Raw genomic sequence first — 26,538 nt, forward strand, 5'->3', positions numbered from 1 at the left:
ACTAGTGCAATTAGTTAGAGTGAAAGAGAGTATGTTTGTCTCTTTCTAACTTATTGCAGCAGTGCAGCTAAAAAGAACAGACCCTATGTCGCATTCGGCTTCCGCAAAATCAGTGTTTTGATCCACAAACGTGGATTGAAAAGCTGATTAGAAAAAAAATATAATCTATCGTTCATAAAGAACTAAGTAGTAGACCTTTTATACAGGTGCGCTACTTTACTACATATAAGTATAACAAAATTGTAGATATTCTATGTTAATATTTTCAGACTGAATTTGTGAGGTGAGGTTATTTACCATCTCAAAAGAACAAATAAATTTACAAGTGTGATGTGATGATATTTTTTATGTAATGAATTTTAAGGGAGAATTTTTGTCAACGAATAAACAAACCATTAGCGCACAATGGATCAAATTTCCCAGAGAAGAAAGAGAATAAAGGAGAGAATGTATGACAAGTTTCACAGGGGCTTTGTAAATACTTGCATGGGTATCACAGCATTCACATGTCTTTGCCTCGGTTATAAAGTATTTCAATACTATCGATACGTTCGACCTTTGCAAGTGGCGCAAAAGAAATTGGCTGATGACGAGCTCTTACTTGAAGGTAGAAACTTGGAAGATTCTTCAAATATGGAATTGTCAACGTAAGATACAATGTTATACAACTAATATAAGCAATCTCTTTGACATATAATTGAGAGAAAAGTAGAAGACTTAGAAATATGTGAAATAGAATATATAAAGCAATTTATTTCCAAGAATCAGAAATACTTTGTATGTATTGTATAAATTTTACGTATATACATTATAAGCTTTATGTAATATATTATAAAAATTATGCTCAGGGAACCTATAAATAAACCTGATGTATACATTATTATATGTTTCATATAATAAATATAATCTTGGTAAATACAAATATATCGAGTGAAATGGATTTTATTACAATATTAATTATTATAATGATAGCATAGCTCAAGTATTATTTTAAATTACTTGTAAAAAATTAACATGCAATCTTTCAAAATTATATTAAATGTAAGGCACTCTCTATCAATTACAAAAATATGAAAATTATAAAAAATGTATATCACAAAATACAATATTTGAGTTATCATATAAACATTCTATGAAATGAATTGATTTATATTTAATATATTTGTTTTAGCAGAAAAGTTGCATTATAATTATCTTACCTCTTTTCCCTCTAATGCATAATGATAATAATAATAATAAAGTTTTATGCCAGTAGAGTTTATTTCTTTTTCTATTGTATAAAAAGTATATATGTATTGTGAAACATTTGGGGCCCTGAGTTATCTTCGTCGAAATTGGTGCAAAATTTTGAACCTTGAGATTGTAGCCTGAATTTTAATATTTACGAGATTTGTATTTATAAGGAACGATTGCACCAGTTAGCATTACTCAGATTTTCTTATTTTATTTACATTACATCAAATTATCAATAATCAATTAATCAAAAAAATTTTTTTGCTTCATCAGAGACATAAAACAGAACTTTTTAATCATTACAATCTGGAAGAAAATAACAGATGTTCTCTGAATTTGATAAATATATTGCTGGTGCAACCGAACCTAACATAAAAGATTTTTATGAGTAAAATGCACATTTTTATACAATGGTTAAGAGAATGTATGTATATATATAATTTGCATTATATATACTCTATTTTCTATTAGTAGACATAAATAGAGCACAGAATAAACATGGTGATGTGTGATGTTTCTATGAGCGTTATATACAAACATGTCTTCTTTCCCTAAGTTCTCTTACGCATAAGAAAACATCTACTTACATTTAACATTTGTATAAAATGCATAATAAATCGCCGTTTAATTCAAACATAAAAAAATGAGTTCTATTAAATTTAATACACTCGCATTTGTTTTGCACAATACTGAAATATATATAAAACTAATTAATCCTACAAGAAATATATAAAAACAGCAATCTGTTTAGTTATTTTTAAAATTATTAATTATATGAATTTATACATAATAAATATATTTACATCGAATTTCAATGGCATGTCAATGATATATTTTTTTTAATAATATTTTGAAAATTTTATCATATGAGTTTTTTTCTTTCATGTCATTTAGATAATATTTACTAAAAAATAGTAACAATTCTTTTTACCTTATTACTTTATCATCATGATAGTGTACAACTAGTGACAAAATTATAAGTTTTTCCATACATGATTACTCTTTCCCTTTCATTAGTTTAAAAATAATGGAAAGACAATTGTCAGCAACAATTAAAATGTATATTAGAAAATCTGTATATCAAATAAAAATTTTATCTACTATTTACACATGTCGTTCAATTCATTTACATGCACATGAAGTCTTACATTTATGAAAACATAATCATATTTACGAAAGTACAACAAATGACAACAAGTAGCAGTTTATCAATATAACAGTATATCCCTGTTTTTTATATATAATATATTCTTTGTGTATAATGGACATTATTTGTACTCTTGACAGTATATCCATTTAGTATATTTTCCAATAGTGCATTTTGGAAAAATTTTCATAGACATGATTATTTCATAGACATGTGTATTTTTTGTATATATATATGAATATATATATATGAAATGAAATACTTTATACTTTATTTCACAAATATTCTTATTATGTCATTGAATATGTCATTAAATATATTAATCAGTATAAATTTCATTTCAAAATTATATGCTATAATTAAATAAATTTTATGCGCTTAATATAACATTATTATTTTGAAGATGATTATGTTTTATATACATGTATATATATATATATATATGTTTTCTAAAATAAATTCGTCCTTTGCGTGAAAATAGGTATATTACCAAAAACGCAGTTCTAAAGAAAAAAAAAAAAAAAAAAAAAGGAAAATTATATACATATACATATAATACAAACTACATATACAGATATATGTGTGTGTCTGTGTTTGTATGCAGATCAAAATGTGCCATTGATTATAAAAATTTATATGTTATAAATTATAAAAATTTTCATTTTGTATAAGATATCAAAAAATTATCGCAAATTATCTTCAATCATATTTAATTGTAAAGCTACTATTTTAATGATACAGAAAGCGATGTATTTTTTACACCAAGTAATAGCATTTATATATTTTTCACACAAGAAATGAACTTGATTATTTTTTACACAAAAAGTGAATTCAATTGAAAAGATATATAAATATAATAAAAATATAATCATCTTCAAAATAATAATATTATACATAGCGCATAAAATTTCTTTAATTTTACAGCACAATTTTAAAATAAAATCTATATTTTGATGTTCAGTGATATATAGATAATGAACAATAGAACATGTGTTAAATAAAAAATATAAGGCATTTAATTATATATGAGTAAATATAAAATGCGTTATATTTATTTATTTAATATATAAATGTAAATATATATATATTATATAATATATAATATATTTTATATATATATATATATATATATATATATATATATATATATATACACATATATACACAGGGTGATTCTGAACAAACGTTTGTCTTTAAAATATCAAATTCTTGAATGAATTCTAAGACGATTTTTCCTCTTGCAAAATTTTGCTCGGAGCTTAGTTTTTAAACTATAAAGGAAAATAGTTAACTAATTACGGAACGAGTACGAGAGGTAGGCAGGGACGGCGTGATATAGGCGATTACGTGGGGCGCTCGCCGCGATCAGCTGATTGCTACACTCATCGCGTATAGCAATCAGCTGATCGCGGCGAGCGCCCCACGTAATCGCCTATATCACGCCGTCCCTGCCTACCTCTCGTACTCGTTCCGTAATTAGTTAACTATTTTCCTTTATAGTTTAAAAACTAAGCTCCGGGCAAAATTTTGCAAGAGGAAAAATCGTCTTAGAATTCATTCAAAAATTTGATATTTTAAAGACAAACGTTTGTTCAGAATCACCCTGTATATATGTATATATAATAAATATACATACACATACATATATACATATGAATTTTTCCCTAACAGTATTATTGAAAGATATACCATAAGTGTATCATCAAGAGTTCAAATCATTTCAATCTATTATACAGCAAAGAATATATATTATACATATTATATATTGAAAAAACGCTGATGTATCCTTATTTCATTCACTCAAATAGTATTTAAAAATCCCATCTGATGCAGAAAATGCATTGCTCTTTGTATAATTCACATAGTTGCAGCCATTAAATGTGGCAAAAAATCACTTTTTTTTCCTTTCTTAGATTCAAAATAATTTTTATAATTTAGTAACGAATAATATTAATATTGATCTACATACATATGCATATCTGTATATGTAGTTTGTGTATTGTTTGTGTGGGTGTGTATATATACACATATACATACACACATATATCGCCCATACATTCTAAATTAAAAGTAGATATTGCTGCCGATCCGCCACGATTTCTTTACGAAAAATACATTTTACAGTTTGTACTGTAACTATAGTGCTAAACGAAAAATCTTTCATAGATAATGAAAGTTTAGCGAATTACTTCACGCGCGGCATGAAAATCGCTTATAATGTGGTAGCCTTGAAAAATCCTAATCTTATAATTCTTAATTTTATATTCTTATTAATTTGAAAATTGAATACTTGCACAAACCCTGTAGCCCGTAGGCTAGAGACAATCTGGAAAACGATGCTATTGATAGGTAGACAATTATGAATTGTTCGATGTAGGATTAGAGTTCGATATCGAGTCCACGCGCATTGAATCGATTCTGGCGACGATTTTTAATGCGGGACCTAATTTGATGCTCATGGCCGACATGAGATGGTCTTCTTTCAACAGCATAAGAGCTTGACCATCAATCTCCTGAATAGCAAAGTCCTCTGCGTAATCGGCGCATCCCGGTAGACCACGTATAAAATCACATACTTCACCCACCTATACAAAAATACACATAATTTTGTTGCTTGCGTTAAACTAATTTTTTTTCGCGCGTACATATATGTACATAACAATATAAAAATATCTAATTACCGTCCATTTAACTGGATTTACTTTCGGCAGTGATTCATCGACAGAAGAAGTGGTAGTAGTGGATAATGATCTCTCTTCACCATTCTTCTTCGTCACGTCATTATCGACAGTTTTAGTTTCAGTCTCTATCTCAGTCCACTGTTTTTCCGTACCATCGCGATCTCGTGTTTCACGTTTTTTACTACAGATAAGAAACGATATAGTTTTTCATTAGAATTATTTACAACAAATATTTACAAAAATATAACTGAAGAAAACATTCATTTGATATATATTATTAATATACAAGATATAGTGTTCACCTCTTTGCACACATCGACGAGCAAAAACGTTTTTCTTTCTTGAGCTTGACATTTTGCTCATCAATTACATTGCCACAGCTTTCGCATTTGTTAACTTGACCATTAGCTCCATCTTCTTCATTCGAATAATTAGGACAATGTTTCTTCTCTACATACATACAATTTAAATTTTGCATTAAAATGAATTTAAAGCATATAATGTTGAGATCATTCATAAAAATAGTTTACTTACTCGGAGGTTCCTCGTGAGCTTCCCTGTCCGCAGCTGTGTTATTTCGATTAAGAATATTGGTAGTTTCCTGACTTACCGCGAACGGTTCTGATGCTACAGTAAAAATGAAAAGAAAAATATGTTTGATATCGTAACATGTAAATAAAATGTAATACGAGAAATACTTGAGAAAGAAAGAAAAAGAGAAAAAAAATGCAATTATATCATACCTTCCTGTATCACAAATCCTTCTATTACATGAGTAAGGACCTGTGGCTTCACCATAGCTTTAGGTGGTGCTTGTTTATTATTCACTGTGACTGGAGTCGAAATCGTCACATTCGATGATTCATCGCCAATGACACCGTTCGTAATCGCGTTGACTGCATTGGCAAGCCCCGCTAACGGATTATTGCACTGTTTTTCTTCCATCTTTGGAGCAATCACTTCCTCCTCTTTCATCGTCGCTGTCTTACATTGATCTCCATCTGTATATATGCCAATTTGTATCTTTATCTCGTACAATCGAATTCGGTGAATTTGTCATTTATTAATAGAAATTGGTTAGATACCTGTTGCTTCTGCTTGAGGTGCTGCTGCCGCGACTTCTTCTGTAGGTACAGGCATGTCTTCCTTCTTCATAACTAATTTTACACTATCGTCAGTTGTCATTGGAGCTAGATTTGTAGTAGATGGCAGTATCAGCGAACATTCAGTTTGTGGATTACGATCTGGTGATGTGATCATTATAGCTGGATTGGTATTATCGTGCGTCGGCTGATCCTGGGTCGTATTCACGATTGGCATTGCTTGAACCTGTGACGCTCCATTCACTATTTGATTACTTATTATCGTTGGATTGATGGCCTAAAAAAGTAAGATATCCTTTAATTTTCCATTTGCACTTCGAGAAGAATGTTTATACGGAAATGTCAATTAATGAAATTAGTAATATAAACATAGTTCAACGATTAATACCGGTAAAGAAAGCTGTTGTACTGTCGACATCGGAGGCTGTGGCACCTGATTCATTTGCGAAGTGGCGACTCCAACTCCAACACTACCTACCGAGACTACCGGCATAATAGGACGATCTGTGCCCAAGACAACGCCGGATTGTTGCTGTTGTTGCAATGTCATATTTGCTACGCAATAAAAATTTCCATATTAAAATATTGTTAAATATTCACACTATTCGTGATATTATTAACACATTGGCTATCGCGTGATATTGTAATCCGATTTAAAAACTATAAATTGTATTGTGAGACAATCGAATGAATTTCATATTTCGGCAATCAATATATTAAATATAAATATGTTATATAAATATTATTCAAATATTAACTTGGATGAGTGTTCTTACTTATAATAGGCTTAGGTTGTATTTGTTGTTGGGAGGATTGCACTTGTTGTTGATATTGCTGTTGCAACTGCTGCTGTTGTTGCGTATGTTGTTTCTGTTGTATGAAGACCTGCTGATGCTGTATCGATTGTTGAGCTTGTTGCTGCTGTTGTTGTTGTTGCTGTGGAGTTTGCATTGGCTTGCCGCGGCCCTTTCCCCCACCGCCACCGCTCTTACCACTCTAAATATTTTGATAAAATATTATATGATAATTTCCTATTAACATTATTTTAGTATTAGTTTTACTTTTATGCTAATAAATGTGTAATTCTCTAAGTAACTCCAATGTCATTGGAGCAAATAAACTACCATAGCACTCAAAATAATCATGACGATAATCATGACGATTATTGTGTGCTAATATTAATATAGTAACCTGTACTTGTACCGTAGCTTGTACTCCAGTTTGTGTAGAAACAGAACTAGCAGCACGTAAATTGGCAGATTGCACTGTCTGTAAGGATGATGGCAGGATATTCAAAGGCCGCTGTGCGCCCGTGTTCGGTTTACCTTGTTGGGACTGCTGTTGTTGAATATCCATTACCTTGGTAGGTTTACCGCTAGCCGCTGTTATCTGCTGCACACCTTGTATCTGTTGTTGTGTCGCAAGAGCTAATTCAACAATAATAAAATAATTCAATTATTCTCTGCATTAATTTTTTTATTATGTTATTGAAAAAAATATTTAAAAAATAAGAAGTATAAATTTTAATTTTGAAAATATTTAGATCTATTAGGAAACGAAAATTCTTACCATTGTGTGTTTGTATCGGTTGTGGACTCTGTATAAACATGTCCGGTTGGGTCGGACCGCGAATGAATATCTGATTGGGCGCGGCAGTGAGAAGAGTTGGTTGTTGTAAACCAGCAGTCCATACTTGGGGTGCAAATTGCCAAGGAGCAAACTGCATACCACCACCTCTTCCACCAGAAGGTGTTCCAGCAGTGCAAGCTGTATACTGTTCGCAATATAATAAAGATTGTGTAAATATGCATAATATAATAATAGTATTTTTCAAGAATAAATATATGTGACACGTTCTAATAACAAGGAATAAGTTCTTCATTATGTTCACCTTTTGCACCTGATCCTGTTTATTCGCGGATTGTTGTTGCTGCTGCTGTTGTAACGAAGGTGGCGGTTGTGGTGAACCTAATACGCCAAGCTGTCCAAACACCAATGTTTGACCAGCACCAGGAGTAGCAGATGTGGGTACTGGTAAATAGCCGGTAGGAAATCCTTGGACTTTGGTGCCACCTGCACCGGGATGACCACCGCCTTGACCAGGGTTTGATGCCGTTGTTAGCATATGAGGAGTTAATTGAGCTGCAGATTGAAATGGTTTTCCAGCTGTTATCACCTGCAAAATATATATTGTTCCTTTAAATCGAAAGACGCAAATCTAACAGGAAAAAAAATGAAGAAAAGAGAGAGAAATATTCTAGTATTATATAGCATATTAATTTTTGACACATATTACCGGATATAAAAAGATGTAGAGATTAAACAAATTAAATTGTACCTGAATAGAAGAAGGATTTATGCCTGCTGGATGCAGCGCAAGATTTCCTGGCATCAATAAAGGCGTGCCTTGAGTATTATATAATTGTTGTAAGTGATAAGCTTGACTCTGCATCGGTTGTTGAATCACTTGGACTGCCTGCGGATGTGCAGCCATTGTAGTAATAGTAGTTGCACCCTGTTGACCAGATAATGTCATCGATACACCACCTACTCCCTGTTGCTGATGCTGCATTGATACTGCAACAGCACCCTGCAGCTATTTGCAACAACAAGATGTAAAAAATAATAAAAAAATATTGATAGATATTTAAGAATTAAAATTACAAATGGATAACTACCTGTTGTTGAGACATGTTTGCAGCTACCTGTGGCTGCACTTGAACTTGAGTAGGAACAACATTGTGCGGTCCATTATTCTGCTGCTGCTGCTGAGATTGTTGCTGTTGTTGTTGTTGCTGCTGCTGCTGAACCTGCTGCTGAACCTGCATTTGCTGTTGCGATTGAACCTGCTGCTGCATCTGCTGCTGAGGTTGTACTTGTTGTTGTTGTACTTGTTGAGGCTGTTGAACCTGTTGAGGTTGCTGAGGTTGCTGTACATGCTGTTGCTGCTGAACATTTTGCTGCTGTTGCAAATCGTGAGTTGCAATCATTATTTGCTGTTGTTGAGGTTGTTGCTGCGACTGCTGTGACTGTTGTTGTGATTGAGACGGTGAAATTCCAATCGGTTTAACATCTGTCATGTTTTCTTATACTCTTGCAAAATTCGAGTACAAACTTAGATAAACTTCTTTCCTCTTAGAAATAGAAGTATCTTTCTTTCGCACTGATAATGTTCATTTATATGTAACCCTTTCTCTTTGCCATTTTATATTTATTTTCACGTTAGCTTCAATCTTTTCATTATACTGTATCTGTAATATAAAAATAAGAAAGAAAATTAATTTTTAAATATATCCCAACATATTCCTAAATATATATAATTCTTATTCTCTTATTTTATAAATCTCTTATTTTTTTTAGAATCTATTCTAAATTCCCTTGAAAGAGCAGATTTCATTTTCATTTAACATTTGTAATAAATATGTACATGTAATATGTAATAATACAGAAACTATGAAATTTATATTTATTTAAACAACATGTTTATTTAAACACATATTTCTATTTTGCATACAGCATTATTTATTTTCACCTTAACAAATATATCGCGAGTGTCTATTTTACAATCAAATCATGAAATAAAAAAAAAAATAAAAAATACAAAAAATATGAGGTAGCCATTAATCGTGCATACATATGTCGCCCCTTAACATAACCTTCATAGATACGCGTATTTGCATTGTGAGGTTTGAACTTGACGATTATCATTGCCAGCGAGGCTATTGCGAGTTGCGAGTTCGATGTAGAAGAGTGAAGTGTACGGTGTGCGCTACATTTTTTTTTTTTACGTCCACGGAAATCTTTTTTTCGTTCTGACAAAGTAAGTCTCTTAAAAATTGCCGATTTCTCGTCGGTGCTTTCTCGTTATCGTAAAATAATTGCGCGAGACGATCGCATGTACAAGTGAATTCCGAGAAACAAAGACATGTGTGCGGTTTCACCGATCTACTCGAAATACAGGTCAATTTATCGGCATTATTAATATCATGGTGCTTCATCGCTCGATCGAATTTCATTATCAACGAGGTATTTTCACACTTTATCGTTTCGGAAATTAAGCAACCGATAAAACAATTGATAGGTTATGTTAGGTATATCATGATTATCTTGTATATGTCAGAATTATATCATATATGCATGCCAAGAGTTATATTCAACGTAAAAATCATGTCGATATTTTATATGAAGGCGACTTTTCCATATTAATAGATACGTATTTTACAGCAATTATTCGCTGTGAAATTTTGTTATGTTAGCTATGTGTGATAAGAATAATGCTGAGTATCTCAAAACACTCAAGTCTTTTAAATTCTTGTTAATGTATAGCGGAAGTAGCGATTTCAGCAAATATTGTCAGAAGAATTCAGAGATATACTGTGTAAAGTATTACAAAAATATTATAATCTCTGTTCACAATTGATAGCCTGAATATTCCTCTTACATAGATGCATATTTTTCATTATAACTTCATCATTTCACTCAAACACGATTGAAGTATTATAATATAGTAGTATTAAAATATCAGAATTGTTTATTTTAACCGCATGATTCCTTTCTTTTTGCCTTTCCCTTGAAAAGATAATACATGTATTCCTGTTTCATTTTGAATGTAAAAGTATATGCTAAAAATAATGTTGAGATGCACAAATTTAATACTATTGTAACAAAGTTAAATGTTATCGGAAGTTTATTTTCCATAGTTTGTAATATAAGCATCTATAAATAAGAATCAATACGTTGTATGCCAATGATAGCATATTACTGAGAAATATAATCAGTCTCATAAATATCATTCTCATAAATATCATGAAAGTAACTTAATTAAGCACATTCTATGCAAAATACAAAACGTATATTGACATTTAATACTCCAAAATCCTTTTAAAAATAAATTTTGCTCATAGTTAAAAAACTACATTTTATTTATAAATTCTTTGATCAGTTTGACATTGTTTTTTTTTAAAGAGAGATTCTTCTCATTAAATATCTTTTTAATTGATATGCAAAACAAGATAAAGTCTGCATGAAAAGAGTAAGATCTTATTATCTGTACTTGAGTGAATTCTCAGAAAATTCTTAATTCTTGATAGAGTATAATTCAAGAGACTTTTAATAGGATTGTTCTTTGTAGGAACTTGTACTTTTGTCTTTTCTCTAATTTCTAAATAAATATATTTTTTATTATAGACTAGTGGAGAAAATTGAGGGACAAATCTAATATCGTGTCTTCAGTTTCTTTTCGTTAAATGATAGAGACAGCTCAATGTGTGCCTCTCGTAGCGGAATTGAATACAGATTTTGCAATGAAACTGGAACATGGAATGTCAATACGCGTATGTATAAAAGGTGATTTGGTACGTTCGAAGCGTATCCGTCTATAATGCCAGAGTTCGATATTCCTCCTGATGAAGGGAAAAAAGGAAGAAAATGCCGCGCGCTTCGTAGGGAAAGGCAAAGAGAGAAAGGAAGGAGGACGAGAGAGAGAAAAAGAGAAAGAAAAAGGAATTTGACGCCGATCATCTCGCGCGGTAAAGCAGAGTTCTATATATCCCGTCACCCGAATAAAAACTATCGCGCGTGGATATCGATCCGGTACAAAACGCGGGACGACGGCGATGTACGTACATTTTCGTATGCGTGCGTGCGTGCGTGCGTGCGTGCGTGGTGCGTGTGTGCGCGCGGGCGCACGAACAAAATGTCGCCCCAACCCATATACCCACCATAATTAGTGCCGCGTTGATAGCAAGCGAGGAACGGAGGGGATGGAAAACCGGCGGGGGGAGGGACGAGGAGAGCGAAAAATACGATTGAAAGGCGGGTTAGCGAAAAGGAGAGGTGGAGGAGAAAGAAATAAAGCAGGAGGGAGGGGGGGATGCAGGGAAGGGAGAACAACTGTGCCAGGGGGACGGCTGACAACATGGATCTTTCCTTTTTCTCTCTCTCTCTCTCTCTCTCTCTTATGGCAATATATAACGGGCGAATGTGTTGTAACAATAATAAATAATAACAATAACACGATATTCAAGAAGCGCGCGATTCCGCGCGCGTGAGAAGAGAGACCACGTTTCTTCGTCGAAACGAGAGAAGGAGAGAGAGAGAGAGAGAGAGAGACGCCGCGAATGAAGGCGATAATAAAACGGCACGCACGCACGTAAGCACGCACGTATCCGGTCGTCGCAGTCCGTCCCTCGTGCGAATCCGGAGCGGCGGTGTTCTAACGCCGACATATTGAATTACAAAATTAAGCACCGTTCGGAGAAACGACGGGACGGGTAGAGCGAGACGAAACGGACGGAGAAAGGGACGCGGCGACCGGAGAGGGTAAGGGAGATAGAGCATGCGGACGTGTATCGAGCAAAACGCGTCGCGACGACACGGGGATACCGATCGAGGACGTAAGCGACTCGTCTAGCGAGTATTTTTCACGTAGCATGCACGGTACGGAAAGCGTAACGAGGGAAGTGTGTAAACTCCAAGACGACTATTACTACTACTACTACTACTACTACTACTACAACGACGCCACCACGAACGAGGGAAGCCTCGGCCACGGACATCTTGCTTTATTCAGGTACTCACATGGCGACTGCGCAGTCACACCTATAAAGCACGTTTCGAATAGGCTCGCGCGTGTGTGCGAGTGCGTGCACGGATGTGTGCGCGCGCGCGCGCGGGCGCGCGCGTAGTGTGTGCGTGTGTGTACCGACACCACACTTTGCCCCGTCGTCGCAACGCACGATGCCAACGGCGTTTTCGTCCGTTCGCGTTTTCACTTTTCACAATTTCACTATTTTCCACCGCGCAATGTCAGACGGAAAAAAAACTCGCTGCCGCAGTCACGGGATCTCGTAAGCTGCGTTCTCGCAAAGTTCTCGTTATCCGTTTCTGCTACTGCTGGCTGGCTGGCTGGCTGGCTACCTCCCTGCTCTACCACACGGTATAACACAACTACCTCCTCCGTTGTGCCCGCGCGTCCCCGAAGCGGCTATCCCCATCCGTTTCCGTCCCCTCGCCGCGCGTCGCTCCCCGATCCCGCGTTCTCTGATTGGTTCGACGGGGGACAAATCCCAAAGGCATCGTCCGCGCCGAGAAAGGCGGAGCCATCAGATATAGTGGCTATAGGCGCATGCTCGCTAACGGTACTCTCTACTCTAACGTTCTCTCGCTCTCTCTTCCTCACTCGCCGCCACCTATCGCACCCAGTCGTTGTACGCACACACGCGAACCGCTCGTTTCTATACGTACACGGGTCTATAGTCCGTACCATATTTCACAGTATAACGCGGTCAGAGTTGTACGAACCTTTCCGGGCGCCCTGCTCTATATTTTATCTTACGAAGATATAACATTTTTTTTTTCTTAAGAATTTTCTTTTCTTCTCTTTTTTTTAGAAATTATATTGATAATCTTTTCTCCTCTGTTTTGTTCTGTTATATTTATATTTAATCCGTTATTAATGCATTTTATTAACATTAAAGAGTAATTATGTTTGCATGTTACGTTGTTTGATTATGTTGTTGTGCATTAATATTATTAAAATTGTCTTTTGAGTAATATTTTGTTCTTTAGTAAGTAAAGGTATAAGTGAAAACTCCATTTGATGTTTTTTGTCTACATATATCTGTCATTTATATAATTATATAATTTAATAATCTCTATTTAGTAATCTGAACATGTACAATACATTAATTTTACATATATTACGTTTTATACAAGATTTAAGATTCTATGAAGATGTAATTAATATAGAAAAATTAACTGTTTCCTATTAAAGGAGATCGTGTTTTATTGAGGATACAAAAGAGAGGACAAATTCCCCAAAAAAGATTAGATAGTAATCTATTATTGCAACACACACAAGAAACGTGAATAAGAAATTTCTGTTACGTAATACACTGTTGTTATATTTGTATGATCAATTATCAATAGTTAGTCAATACCGTTAATAAATATCGAAAAATTTTATATAGTAACAATTGCACGAATAAAAAATATATAAATACATTATTTGTCTCATATAAATATGTATTATTGCATATATCATTTCACATTATTGACAAGTCATATAATCATGACATGATACTATTACTAATCCGGAATGTTAATACTGTTTGTTGCATAAATGGAAACAATATTGTCACGATCATAGTTAAAATATCCAGCTATATTAAAATGAATATTATCACACGATTGCACAGTATCAAAAAAGTCTCATGTACCAGTATTAAAACGTCTGCTATAAATTTTGTTACTATTGAAAAAATTAGATATGATACGTTTTTTTAAAAACAGGACTGTATTTTTTTAATTATAAAGTATCTATCTTTGAAGAAATTTTGATAAATATTAAAAACATGACAAAAAATGAAATTGTATTTGTTTAATTATAAAATATCTATCTCTGGCTCTGAAGGAATTTTGATTACAAAGTTTTGGGTGTGTGTGTGTGTGTGGGTCCTCCATTATTATTGGACCTCCTGGATCTAAAAGGCGGAGGAAACTGGGAAAATGTCCACTGTTTAAAAGAGATTGCTTGACCTTTTTTTCTCGTTGGCATGAAAGGCACTTCTTGCAACAATGGCCACTTTCAGTAACGAAACAAATTTTCAAAAAAATTTGATATATAAAAAGCATCTCTCGTTCTAGTAACATATGTTTCCTTTCTCTCTCATAAAATTTTATTATATAACAATAAATTCACACAAAACACATTGAATTAAAATATGTCTATATAATTTTATATCGTGCACAGCTTCTTTTAGCATTTATAGTATTTAAATTGACATTTAGTAAAATTACTCTTTTTGTGTCTAATCTAAGTCGTGGAAACATGATATTATTTTTTGTTAATCTAGTCATAATAAATGAAATACTTGATAACATTTACTTGATAAAATACCAATGTAATAATAGCGTTCGATAAGTTTAGCACGGGGCTCCACGAAAGTATGATCACGTCCCTGGCGCGATTTCTCTAAGCCGAGTTTATGCTTCCCGGCTCGAAACTCGAGGACTCACGAGCCGCATGCGATTGGTTCATCGCAACTCTCGCAGACATTTTCCGCCACAATCGGTGTGCACGGGTGTGTTTGTCGCTTTTTTCTTCTAACGTGATGAGATACTCGAGCGAATCTTAAAAAAAAAAAAATTATAAGCGTCTCGCGTCCTTGACGCGAAACGTATGGCGCTTCCACCGGGGCTCTTGTGGAAAGCTCCAATTTTGATGCCGAGGCCTCCCATGCATAATGCATCCCGTTTCGCCCGAGGCTCTCTCGTTGGATCAAGGACGCGCGAATCTCTCGTTATTTCGGCCCTTAAAAAAGAATCTTCCCCTTCCCCATCTCTATATTTTGTCAATACAATGAAATACCGTTAGTATCGCGAGTTATTTTACACGAACGTTTCATTTTTCTCTTTCGAATGATTAATCGAGAGAACCCTCGATTAAAAATCCCCCCTTAGGTGCCCCATCCCTGCGCAGCGGTGATTCCGTCTTGATGGAATTCTCCGGCGGGTTGCAAGAGCCGAAAAAAAAAAAACAGAGAGAAAGAGGGAGAGAAGAGACACACCGACGTGAAGCGTGCAACCGATTTATCGTTCATCTCCCAATACCGGTCTCGGATTTCGACGCGAGACACGACGGTAGGACGTATCGCGCGTAGGGTAGGAAGAGTCGCGCGGTTGTACCAATCCCAGTAAACAGCCCTATATAAACGCACGCGTGTACGTGTGCGTCACACGTACGCACACATACACGACGCGCGGGTACGCGTGTGTCGGTCGGACGAGGGTCGAGTCGACGGATGGGCGAAAGGGAGGGATGGGTAGGGGCGAGAGGAGAGAGGGGGAGCGCGCTATAGTCCACGTTTATATCGTGCTGCGAGCGAAGGAGCGTATCCTCGCGTCGTAGTTTACCGTCCGATCGTCGGAGCGTGGGGACGCGCGGGTGGGGGAAGCTGCCAGCCAATGGCATGGGTCGCAGCGGGTTGCCACGGAAACAATTTAATGATTCGGGCTACCACCCGGAGGAATTGGTCTGGTCGGTGCGGACGTCGCGTGTGGCGTCTTCCCAGAGCAGGGCGCATGCGCCGCGCTGCCTCTGGGGCACTGACTATCCTCGTCTGGCGCGTTCGCTCGTCGCGTCGCATGCCTTCTCGTCGCTCATGGCTCTCGATATAGCCCCGCACACAACGATACGCGGTCGATGCCGTGAATTTAAGCGCGCGCACATCGGTGCGCGTGTGTGATCTCGGTTGGGGAGCTATATTCGTACGTGTATGCGTGTGTACGTCTTGGTTCGGCCAGTGACATGTACTGGCGACTCGCGCACACACTTACACGTATGGACGTGTACATCCATCGTAGAAATAAAGGCCGCGCGCGCGCGCGCACGACGCTTAAGTCGTCGCGACGATTGGTTCCCTTCCCACTCCGCGTGCTCTTCCCGATCTCCCTCGACATTCGCTTCCCTTCTCTTCCTCGCTCACCGGGCCATTCTTTCTTCCTCTCTCTCTCCGTATGTCCATCGCGCTTCCCTCTCTCTACGTTGGCTCGGTTTACTGCCATCTCCTCCTTCCCACACTCGCCGCCTCTTCCCTCTCTCACCCCCTCTGACCTCTTTTTCCCCCCCACAATGTCCCCCGACCGATAATATACCGCCGCGTACCGTTCGGTGATACATGACGGAGAGGGGGCAGGAGTAGGAGGGTTCCCCATTGAAAGATTCGCTGTAGATTATAATATATCCGATGTCCGTCCGATCGGTCCTCGAATTAACGTCGAGAAAATGGAAGCAGCCTTAGCGAAAGGGGGCGAGGTGTAATTGTCGCGCGAGTGCCATGACAGATCCGTTGGGTCAGCGCGCACGAGGGCACCGGACAGTCTTCGTCGGGTATCACGATATTCGATTTGTAATATTGTGTCGAGCGATAAGATTGCTCCTCATTATCTACACGCATGTTTATCACGTGTAGATTAATATTGTTATATTTTTTAACCACCACAATTAATATCGCATGGAATTCGTATAATGTCATTATGTTTCTTTCCTGTACTAGATTGATTAAAATAATGAACATTGATAATATTACACGATTCCCTCTTACGATTTAATTTGAAATAAAATATACAATTAATTAATTACTATAACTTCGATAGATTGTGATGACTAAGAAGAGAGATATACTACTACAAGTATATCTTACGGTCCTTTTACGTCGCATTCTTCACGCATTGCATTTGGGTAGGGTCGCTATAATATTCCAACTATTCTACACGACCGATTAGGGATTAACAGACCGACTCCACACGATCCTTCCAAGACGTTCCTGAAGAATTATGAAACTTGCCACGCCACGTTGGCTTATGTTCACACAGTCTCTTTTGTTATATAGATTAATCTGTAACATCGCTTTATATTTTATCTTAAAAAAAAATTATGGCAATGAGCCAATATCATAGATTAGTATTTATGGTAAAAGAGATTATGTGTGTGTACGTGTGTGGGTATGTGGGTGTGTACGAATGTGTGTCGAGAACGACATGACAAGCACACATATGCACACACATCCATATAGCATCCAAAACTATTAGATGTCCTTTTAAAGATGTATCCTTTTAACCAATGTGGAATCAATTTTTCTTTAGAAAAATTTTAAAGATTATTTTTTGTGTTACTTTTTAATTTTTCGCATCATAATCTTGTGTGCATAATTAAGTTTTAATAAAATTAAAATTTCGAGAGAAATTTTATCTGAAAATTAATGGAATAATTTAGTTTTGTCATCCAATCAATTCCCCGAAATTTAATTCATGAAAATCCTTGTTTTAATCGATCTCTTTCAAATTATTTCAGAGAATTTATTATTTGAAAGATATTTAACGATTGTTTGAGATCTGTATCTTATTTTAAATAATCTTATTTTAAATAATCTTATTTTAAATAATCTTATTTTAAATAATCTTATTTTAAATAATAAGAATAAAAATTTCAAAATGTCTCATTTTTTATTGACTTTCACAAAGATAACGATATATGTCTGTTGTCTGCTTCGAGGCTAAAAAGACTGTTCAAAATCTTTTCAATATCTTTGAAAAGATATGGATGGATGACTAAAGCGATAATGTGAGGACGAAGTGTCCTTTCAATGCCAACTAATTTCGACCTTTACTAGTGGACTTTTTTACTTATAAAAGATAGTTGCGTTGAATTCACCGCGAGGATTCATGTATTTTCATTGTACCACTTCCTTTGAAAAAGGCCTAATGGGATTTTAACGATGCTCCTAGTGGTATTTCTCGCGAACGGTACTCTTCCCCTTGGAACAACATGTTCTCCGAATTTCAGAAACGAATCCAAGTTACGCCTGTGTCGTGATGCCGGGCTTAAGTGACGACGCGACGGGTTTTATCGATCGGACACTTAAGATTTCAGCGACTGGATTAAGCACCATCGATCCTTCTATTTTCTACCAGCGGGGAGCCATCGGCCAATGCTAAAATTAAATTCTTAATAACGCCTTTCCTCCACGCGGTCGTCGAAACGATCTAATGAGCGAGTCGAATTGTCATCAATCGCGAAAGTCAATTCGCGAGATCGATCAATTATGAAAATACAATTACAGACGTGTATGAAATACACAACCCAGAAACTCCACGATTGATCGAAAAACCGCAATCCGATCATTATTTTGAATACAATATGGCATGGTAGTTTATTCGGGATTATATGGACAGAATAAAGCCTTTGAGAAAGAGTACACCCCATAAACGTGATACCATGATTTATATCTCGGGGACTCGATATTATTGCAGAGAAATGTCTAAAGAATATTTAAAAAAACGATAATTATAAATAATTATATATATCAAATATTATTAAATATTTTGGAAATTAGCGATATCTTTGTTATTTGAGGAAGAAAGGGGAGAGGGGAGCGAACAAGTAAAAGCGATAGGAACAATTACGATCGTGATGCACAAAGCATTTCGTTTGCTTTCCTGTTCGAATTTCCTGTCACGAAAAAGAAATGATTTTACACATGCATCTTTTGCCTCTCGTGCTTCTTTTTATTCAATTATAACAATTTTATATCGATGTTACGCGGATAAGTAAAAAGTTATGAAGGATATTTTGAAGGACGCAAGAATAAATCGTTTCTAAAAGCGTGACAAGGTTTTCCTACGAGCGATTCTTTAAAGAAAAAAATGCAATTTCGCTTAGCAAAATTATTGCTAAGCATCGATTTCGTATCTAGTTTAATTCGTGTTTAATTCGATATCGGAGTGATCCAAAACCGCATTCTGCGCCGATTCGCAAAGTAGCACGACATTGACCCCGTATGCAATTGTCGCGGATAAGAGGCGTTAAAATTGCAGTCGCTGTTCGAGAAATACGTAGCGCGACTCTTCGATAAAAATAGTCAGGAATCACAATCATCAGAGAGAAAGCGCGATATCTCGACCTCTTCGTTGTCCAGAAGACGATAATCACTAGTACAAATTAAAATGTAATCCTAAGTTATTAGATCTTATAAGAAAGGTAAGCTTTTTTTTCTTTTAAATATACGTTTTGACGTTTAACGAATTTTATTGGGGGTTTGCAGAAATGTTTAAAAAACTGAGACTTAGAGAAAGATGCAATTTTATATGCAATTTTACATTTTCAGAATAAATTATAATAACAGGGAGTTATACAATGAGACATTATATATAATAATAAAAAGAGAAGACAATAAGAGATCACTATACATGGAACAGATCAAGATAAACAGTTTAATAACGCCCTGATAAAAGAAATTTGATCGCACATTATCTATCGGTATTTTTCAATATTTACAGTAAACTGAGAGGGAGGAAAGCTTCTTAGAATTATTTCATAACGTTATTCTAATCATGTATGACGATCGGTTGTATTTTAGAAAACATGATATCAATAATAAAAATTCATCAATTAATTAATATATACTTGCATATTTACATAAATTATTCATTACATCTGTCGAGACTAGACGAGTAACAGAAGCTTACTGTTCGCTTAACTTCAAAACGTATATTTTAAAAATTGTGGGTCGACTAACAAAAATAGTGATTTAATGTCGAATCACAGGAGATCCCTAAGGATTCGTGTCATAAATTCCCTTTTAAAAAATCCGTCATTAAAACGAAAATTAATGCCCTATGACAGCCAGATGTCAGAGGAGATCCACGAGAGAGAGACGAGTGTCTGCAGGGATACGTGCTGCGAGAGATTACTTATTGCAGTCTCTCAAATTTTACGGGCGCGATGATTTTGCGCGAACGTGACCCAATTTCGGTTCTTATCTCGAAAATCGCACCGCCCCCGGCCATGATGCGCCATTACACATCGTGATGAGCGCGGCAGGGTACGCACAAAAAATGCGTGCGATTTTATACATGAATTTCAACGACGAATTGGATTTTCTGCACGATCGCGCGCGCGTGAAAGGCACACCGCCGTATGCACATCCGGCTATAAATAGGCACGCTAAGATAGCCACGCCTTAATCACTGTGACCGCCGGTACGGATAGCGGTGTTAATGTTCTTCTCACATTATTGCGACAGACGGCGGTTGTTTTGCACAATCCTTATATTCATGGTACGTCGTGTTCCTCTTATCGTGCCGCAATTAGCTGTTATCGTGATGATTATTATAACGGGATGATCTGTGAAAGAAAAGTCGAAGAATTTAGAGGGACGTTTAAGTTTCAATTTAAGCGAATAAAATGTCTACTCATTGTAAATTCGCAAATCGACGATCGAGATATAGATAAATAATAATAAATATGGATTTGTTTTTTAAATTAGATTTTTTTTATACCTTTAATTCTATGCCACAAAAATTGAAAATTGTTGAAATGGAAGATAAACATATCTTCGATCTATTTGACTCGATATAAATATTTATCCTTGTTGTCGGAATTTATCTGTGTATCTCTATATATATAGTATTTTTTGTTTATTTTCTCAGATTCTCATGTTTCTGACATTTCCTGAAACAATGAAATCGCTTTCAAAATTGAAAAATAGTTTTAAATATTAAATACTAAATATATAATATAAAGAGATACATCATAAATTTCATACAATTAGTATATAATGCAAATGAATAATTAATCTTGAAATATGAGCTAAAGCATAGATATTTTTTTTGGATGCTGTATCCAGCTAATAAATGCTTTATATTAGCATAATACAGTTTTTTTTTTGCAATGCCATGTAAATTTTGCGCTCAATATCTAGAGAGATTTATGATTAAGTATGTGTATGAGGCGATTTGAAAATGAGATTGTATAATAATACAAATTATGTTTAATTATAATGTATTGTATGCGATAATGTACAACGATACGATCAAACACGATGAGAGCCATTGTCATTTTTGAGAACTTTTCGTTCAAAATCCATTAGACATATTAATGCATTGTAGGAAGCGATTCATTATACATATTCGATTTTGAAGGGTGAGTTTACTCTCGCGAGATAAAAGAATTGAGTCGATAAAAAAGGTGAATGGTCTACAGATGGCAGTAGTTTCATGTCGGTAAATTAGAATTCATTATGTCGATAAATCATACCGCGAATTCAAAATTATGGATTACTTACATAAATTTTCATTTATTGCAATTGTATAACACATAGTTAATATTTACTTAAATTATCTACATAGCAATATTTTATAAAATTATTCATATAACTTTAAATATTTTTCTATAAATTAAAGCAAAATTTTATAACTTCTACAGAAACCTCGAATATTGTATGTAGCTTTCTTTGCAATTAATTTTCGTTTTATAAATATCTTTGATTTTAATAATAATATAACAATATTATTTTATTATAATTATGAATTCATTATAATTGTACAAATATTTTTGTACGAACAATTAGATTTTCGATAAATTTTTCTGCAAAATTTTGAAAGTTTTATATTTATTTAGTTTATCAAAATATATCATCTCTCTATAACTAAATGAAAAAAAGCGTTTTTTTCTTCAAATTATTGAAGAGGATGTTTAATGAATTTAATGTGTACATTGTATGTAATATAAACATATAAAATTTTAAAATACCTGCTTTTATCAATATTTTTTAAATTTAGGGTAACATATAAATGCTATATAAAAATCTGCCAAATGGCACATTTAAAAAAACTCTTGTTCTTAAAAAATAAAGAGTTATGAATAAAAAAATATATTGTTTTTATATTCTGAATTGTTTTTTTTAAAGCAATATTATTTTATTATTAACTTTTCTTTCATCTTTTAGATAAATTTAAAATAGAACATCCTTATTTTTATCTAATATACATTTGTCTTAGTTTTATTTCAAGATTATTGAAGCAAAATGTACTGATTGATTTGTCTAATTATGTTTAATTAAAAATACAGATATTTAAAATTGCATTTCGCTGATTTTTTCAGGATAAACTTATTGTAAAGAAACAAAAAAGATGCGAAGCACTTTAACAAGCATCGTGCTTCGACGATGCAACAACGTTGTTCGATGTCCACGGAATATCACGGGCACGCATCGTTACTATTCAACGAAGCCCGAATTAACGTCGATCAGATACAAAATGCAACGCGGGCCTTACAACACGATCTCGACCACGGACATTCGTTTCTTTGATTCATTGCTGGGTCCTAATCGTCTTATCACGGATCCAGATGAGTGCGAGAGTTATAACATAGATTTTCCAAGTACCGTCAGAGGTAAACGTGCGAGAATTTTTAATATCGTGATGATTAATATCTCTATAAAACTTTTTTTGAAATATTTTGAAAAGATGGAAATTAATTTGAAGTATTGTATACATTTGTATACATTTTGTAGAATAATTATGTAGAAATATTTTTTTAAGTATTTTAAGAAAAGAGAAATATTAGAAGTTCAATCATAATCCACGTAATAACTAGAAAAAACGTATTGCTGTATGTTCTACACATTTTGAAATATAAGTCCTTTATGTTTAAAAGATGTGGTTTTTATATTAAGTACAGGTGCCAGTCGATGTGTGCTAAAGCCAAAATCTACCGAGGAAGTTTCTGCTATATTGAAATATTGCAACAACAGGCGATTAGCGGTTGTTCCACAAAGCGGAAATACTGGTCTAGTTGGAGGTAGCAATCCGATCTTCGACGAGATCGTGATCTCCATGAAGTCCATGAATAAGATCCTGGATACGAATGAATTGGCGGGTAGAATTATCTTCAAAAGTTGCTCTAAACAAACAAGATAAAAATCTCAAATTACATTGTAATTAAGTCTGTTAATATTATTTTGGCTTATCTAAGCATTGAAAAAATTCAATTAATATATAATTATAATTCAATTTTTTATGAAACAATATAGTATAACTTTTTAGATTAAAACATTAAATGATAATTAAAGCTCAGAATTTTATTGTAGTTGATAATACGAAATAATTAAATGTTTGCTAGAAAATTCTGAAAATGTACTGTGCATGCTCCTATCAGTATCTACTAACAATTATTTTTTTATTTTAATTTTAATTTTAACTTACTAACATATGTCTTTTGGAAAAATTTATACGTTTGAAAAAATAGTAAATAATGTCGTGATGGGATATATTTTTTTCTTGTTAAATAATTTAAAAAATAATGTAGACTGTATGATTATTCATTTTTCACTTGCTATCATTATATTAAAATAACGCAAACACTTCCCTTGTGTCAGGTGTACTGACGTGCGAAGCTGGCTGTATTCTCGAGGATTTGGAGAATCATTTGGCCACGGTCGGGTTGATGATGCCTTTGGATCTTGGAGCTAAAGGCAGCTGCTTAATTGGTGGATGCGTCTCCACTAATGCGGGGGGATTGCGCTTGTTACGTTATGGTAATCTTCACGGCAATATCTTGGGAGTCGAAGCAGTAAGTATGAGTCGGAAATTATTATTCAACGTCGAAAATTGTTTATTATTTTGTGTTTCATAAATTTTATCACGTCGGAAAATATTAAAATATTTTTTTGAGGATTTTTTTTATAGATAGACTTATGTGTATATCTTTTTTTAAATCTTTTTTCTGACATATTTTTAATTCTTAAATTATTTCCAAGAACTTTCTTTAAATTAGTTAGAGAAAAAAACCTATGTATAAAAGTAATACAATAATTATATTTATTCAGGTAAAAGCAAACGGTGACGTTGTAGATGCACTGAATACGCTAAAGAAGAATAATACTGGATATCACCTTAAACATTTGTTTATTGGATCCGAAGGTACATTGGGGATTGTAACAAAAGTAGCTATACAGTGTCCACCTTTGCCAAAAGCTGTACACCTTGCATTTCTAGGTATTATAAAAGTAAATATTATTAGATATTATAAGTTGATAATATTTGGAAAGTAGTTTGATAATATGTATATATACACATACATACACACAAATATATATATATATATATATATATATATATATATATATATATATATTGCCAGATTTAGTATATGAATTGCATAGCATAATTTTTTCTTATTACAAAGTTTTGCTAGTAACATTTAATTTTCAATTACAATTATGTAATAATTCTTGCAGGATTGGCCAGTTTTGATAAAGTAGTGAAAACATATCATTTGGCAAAACGCGAACTAGGGGAGATTTTGTCCTCCTGTGAAATGATGGATCGATTATCTATGGACGTCTCCATTAACAATCTGGGCATGAAAAATCCTTTGACAAGTTATAAAAATGGTCACGAATTTTACATGCTTATTGAAACTTCTGGTAGTCATTTGGCCCATGATGACGAGAAACTCTCCTCTTTTGTGGAGAAAGCAATGAACAATGATATCATTGAAGATGGCACTTTGACTAATGAAACAGCGAAAGTTAATGTATGCAAACTTGAAAATTCAAAAAATTGAAAATTGAAAAAACGCTTTATTGTTCTTGATTTTATGTAATATAAATTTTCATTTAAATATTCATATTTGATTATTATATTTGAATCTTTTCAAATACAAAAAATTATATTCAAAACTTTAAAGAACATTTTTTAACTTGATTGTTTCTCATATTAAAAATTTAATTTACTAAATTTAATTTTTTTATCAGAATATATGGGCACTTAGGGAAAGAATCAGCGAAGGCGTTCTGCATGATGGTTATGTCTTTAAGTATGATATTTCCTTACCTTTTACATCGTTTTACAAAGTCGTCGAGGTGCTTCGAGACCGATTACGCGATCCTCGCATTATTAGAATTAGTGGTTATGGTCATTTAGGTATTTATAAATATATAATAATAATGAAATATAAAAATGAAATTTATAATTCATGAATAACTTCCTTCTATTATATTTTCAGGGGATGGAAATATCCATGTACAAGTTTCTATACCAGAATATTATGTGGATGTAGCTGCGCAATTGGAGCCATTTATCTTTGAATATGTGTCACAATGCCAGGGTAGCATTAGCGCTGAACATGGCATTGGTTTCAAGAAGACTAAATATCTTCATATGAGTAAAACCTCTTCTGAGATTGCAATGATGTATGATTTGAAGAAACTGATGGATCCAAATGGCATTTTGAATCCATATAAAGTTTTAACGCCAGTTACAACAGAATTACAATCCTAAAAATTATCTCTAAGCAAAATGATGCATATTCAATGTGCCATTTAAATAAAATAGCTAGGAAATGTAGTGAAAGCTGCATGGATTATCTATATAATTATTTTCAAGAATCTCTCATCTTGAGGGATTTTTTTATATATATTGAATAATATTGAGAAGTGAAATTATAAATATATATATATATATATATATATATATATATATATATATATATATATATATATATATATAATCTTATATATACATTGATCACACATAATATTTGGTAAATACATTTTGGTTAATTTCTATTTGCTAATAAAAGCACAAATAGCATTTCAATAAGTCTATCTTAAAATAGACATGCAACATAAGTGTGTGTATATGTGTGATAGTAGATATGAAAAATATCAAAACATAGAATCATAGAACATCTTTACAAATGGAAAGGCTGACAATAACACTCTAATGTATCATGTTTATTTTATATAATTTACTTAATTATAATTGTATAATTTATTCAATAGATATATAATTTATAGTCTTTAATAAAGAGATTTTATTTTTCTGTTTTTTTTTTGTTTTTTCTCTATAAATATTTTTGTAAAACATTAATTTAAGTTTTTAATTGTTAAAGATAACACTTGAATTTATGTGCAATTTGTCAATAAATGCTAATCATAAAGAATTTTCAAAATTATGAGAAAAATTATTTGATTATAAAAATAAAATTTGTCTCTTTAAATTCTCCTAACCTATAAAACCGATAAAA

At 33.8% G+C, this 26,538-nt stretch overlaps 2 protein-coding genes and 2 long non-coding RNA genes across 12 annotated transcripts; 2 read left to right on the plus strand and 2 right to left on the minus strand.

Moving 5' to 3' along the window:
* Positions 1-35: 35 nt before the first annotated feature.
* LOC145961682 (uncharacterized) lies at positions 36-1,877 on the plus strand. Its single transcript, XR_014435683.1, has 2 exons — positions 36-283; positions 365-1,877. It is a non-coding gene; the product is annotated as an uncharacterized LOC145961682 (long non-coding RNA).
* Positions 1,878-3,857: 1,980 nt separating this feature from the next.
* LOC145962306 (uncharacterized) lies at positions 3,858-13,112 on the minus strand. Of its 3 annotated transcripts, none has more exons than XM_083083272.1 (14): positions 12,744-13,112; positions 8,843-9,415; positions 8,503-8,679; positions 8,056-8,340; positions 7,734-7,938; positions 7,356-7,591; positions 6,941-7,160; positions 6,553-6,719; positions 6,147-6,441; positions 5,805-6,062; positions 5,596-5,688; positions 5,364-5,511; positions 5,062-5,242; positions 3,858-4,965 (listed from the first exon to the last, which is right to left on the minus strand). In XM_083083272.1, exons 2-14 carry the CDS (start codon positions 9,242-9,244, stop codon positions 4,738-4,740), a joined length of 2,895 nt encoding a protein of 964 aa, XP_082939398.1. In that variant the 5' UTR covers positions 9,245-9,415; positions 12,744-13,112; the 3' UTR covers positions 3,858-4,737. The 3 variants fall into 3 exon arrangements, with proteins under 3 accessions (XP_082939398.1, XP_082939396.1, XP_082939397.1); XM_083083270.1 differs by having other exon boundaries at positions 8,503-8,760; XM_083083271.1 differs by having other exon boundaries at positions 3,859-4,965; positions 7,368-7,591; positions 8,503-8,760.
* D2hgdh (D-2-hydroxyglutaric acid dehydrogenase) lies at positions 9,817-26,454 on the plus strand. 7 transcript variants are annotated; one of them, XM_083083273.1, is made up of 11 exons: positions 9,817-10,190; positions 11,352-11,497; positions 11,576-11,692; positions 12,595-12,735; positions 22,609-22,899; positions 23,188-23,385; positions 23,885-24,078; positions 24,335-24,503; positions 24,746-25,044; positions 25,265-25,433; positions 25,516-26,454. In XM_083083273.1, exons 5-11 carry the CDS (start codon positions 22,638-22,640, stop codon positions 25,788-25,790), a joined length of 1,566 nt encoding a protein of 521 aa, XP_082939399.1. In that variant the 5' UTR covers positions 9,817-10,190; positions 11,352-11,497; positions 11,576-11,692; positions 12,595-12,735; positions 22,609-22,637; the 3' UTR covers positions 25,791-26,454. The 7 variants fall into 7 exon arrangements, with proteins under 7 accessions (XP_082939399.1, XP_082939404.1, XP_082939405.1 ...); XM_083083278.1 differs by lacking the exons at positions 11,576-11,692; positions 12,595-12,735 and having other exon boundaries at positions 11,352-11,510; XM_083083279.1 differs by lacking the exons at positions 11,576-11,692; positions 12,595-12,735.
* LOC145962310 (uncharacterized) lies at positions 14,896-21,120 on the minus strand. The gene is made up of 3 exons (XR_014435847.1): positions 21,006-21,120; positions 20,737-20,850; positions 14,896-15,296 (listed from the first exon to the last, which is right to left on the minus strand). It is a non-coding gene; the product is annotated as an uncharacterized LOC145962310 (long non-coding RNA).
* Positions 26,455-26,538: the final 84 nt, after the last annotated feature.

The sequence above is a fragment of the Camponotus vicinus genome, unplaced genomic scaffold (assembly GCF_025532165.1).
Source record: "Camponotus vicinus isolate PSW18456_S1 unplaced genomic scaffold, iyCamVici1.0 SCAF_11, whole genome shotgun sequence".
NCBI classification, from domain to species: Eukaryota; Metazoa; Arthropoda; class Insecta; order Hymenoptera; family Formicidae; genus Camponotus; species Camponotus vicinus.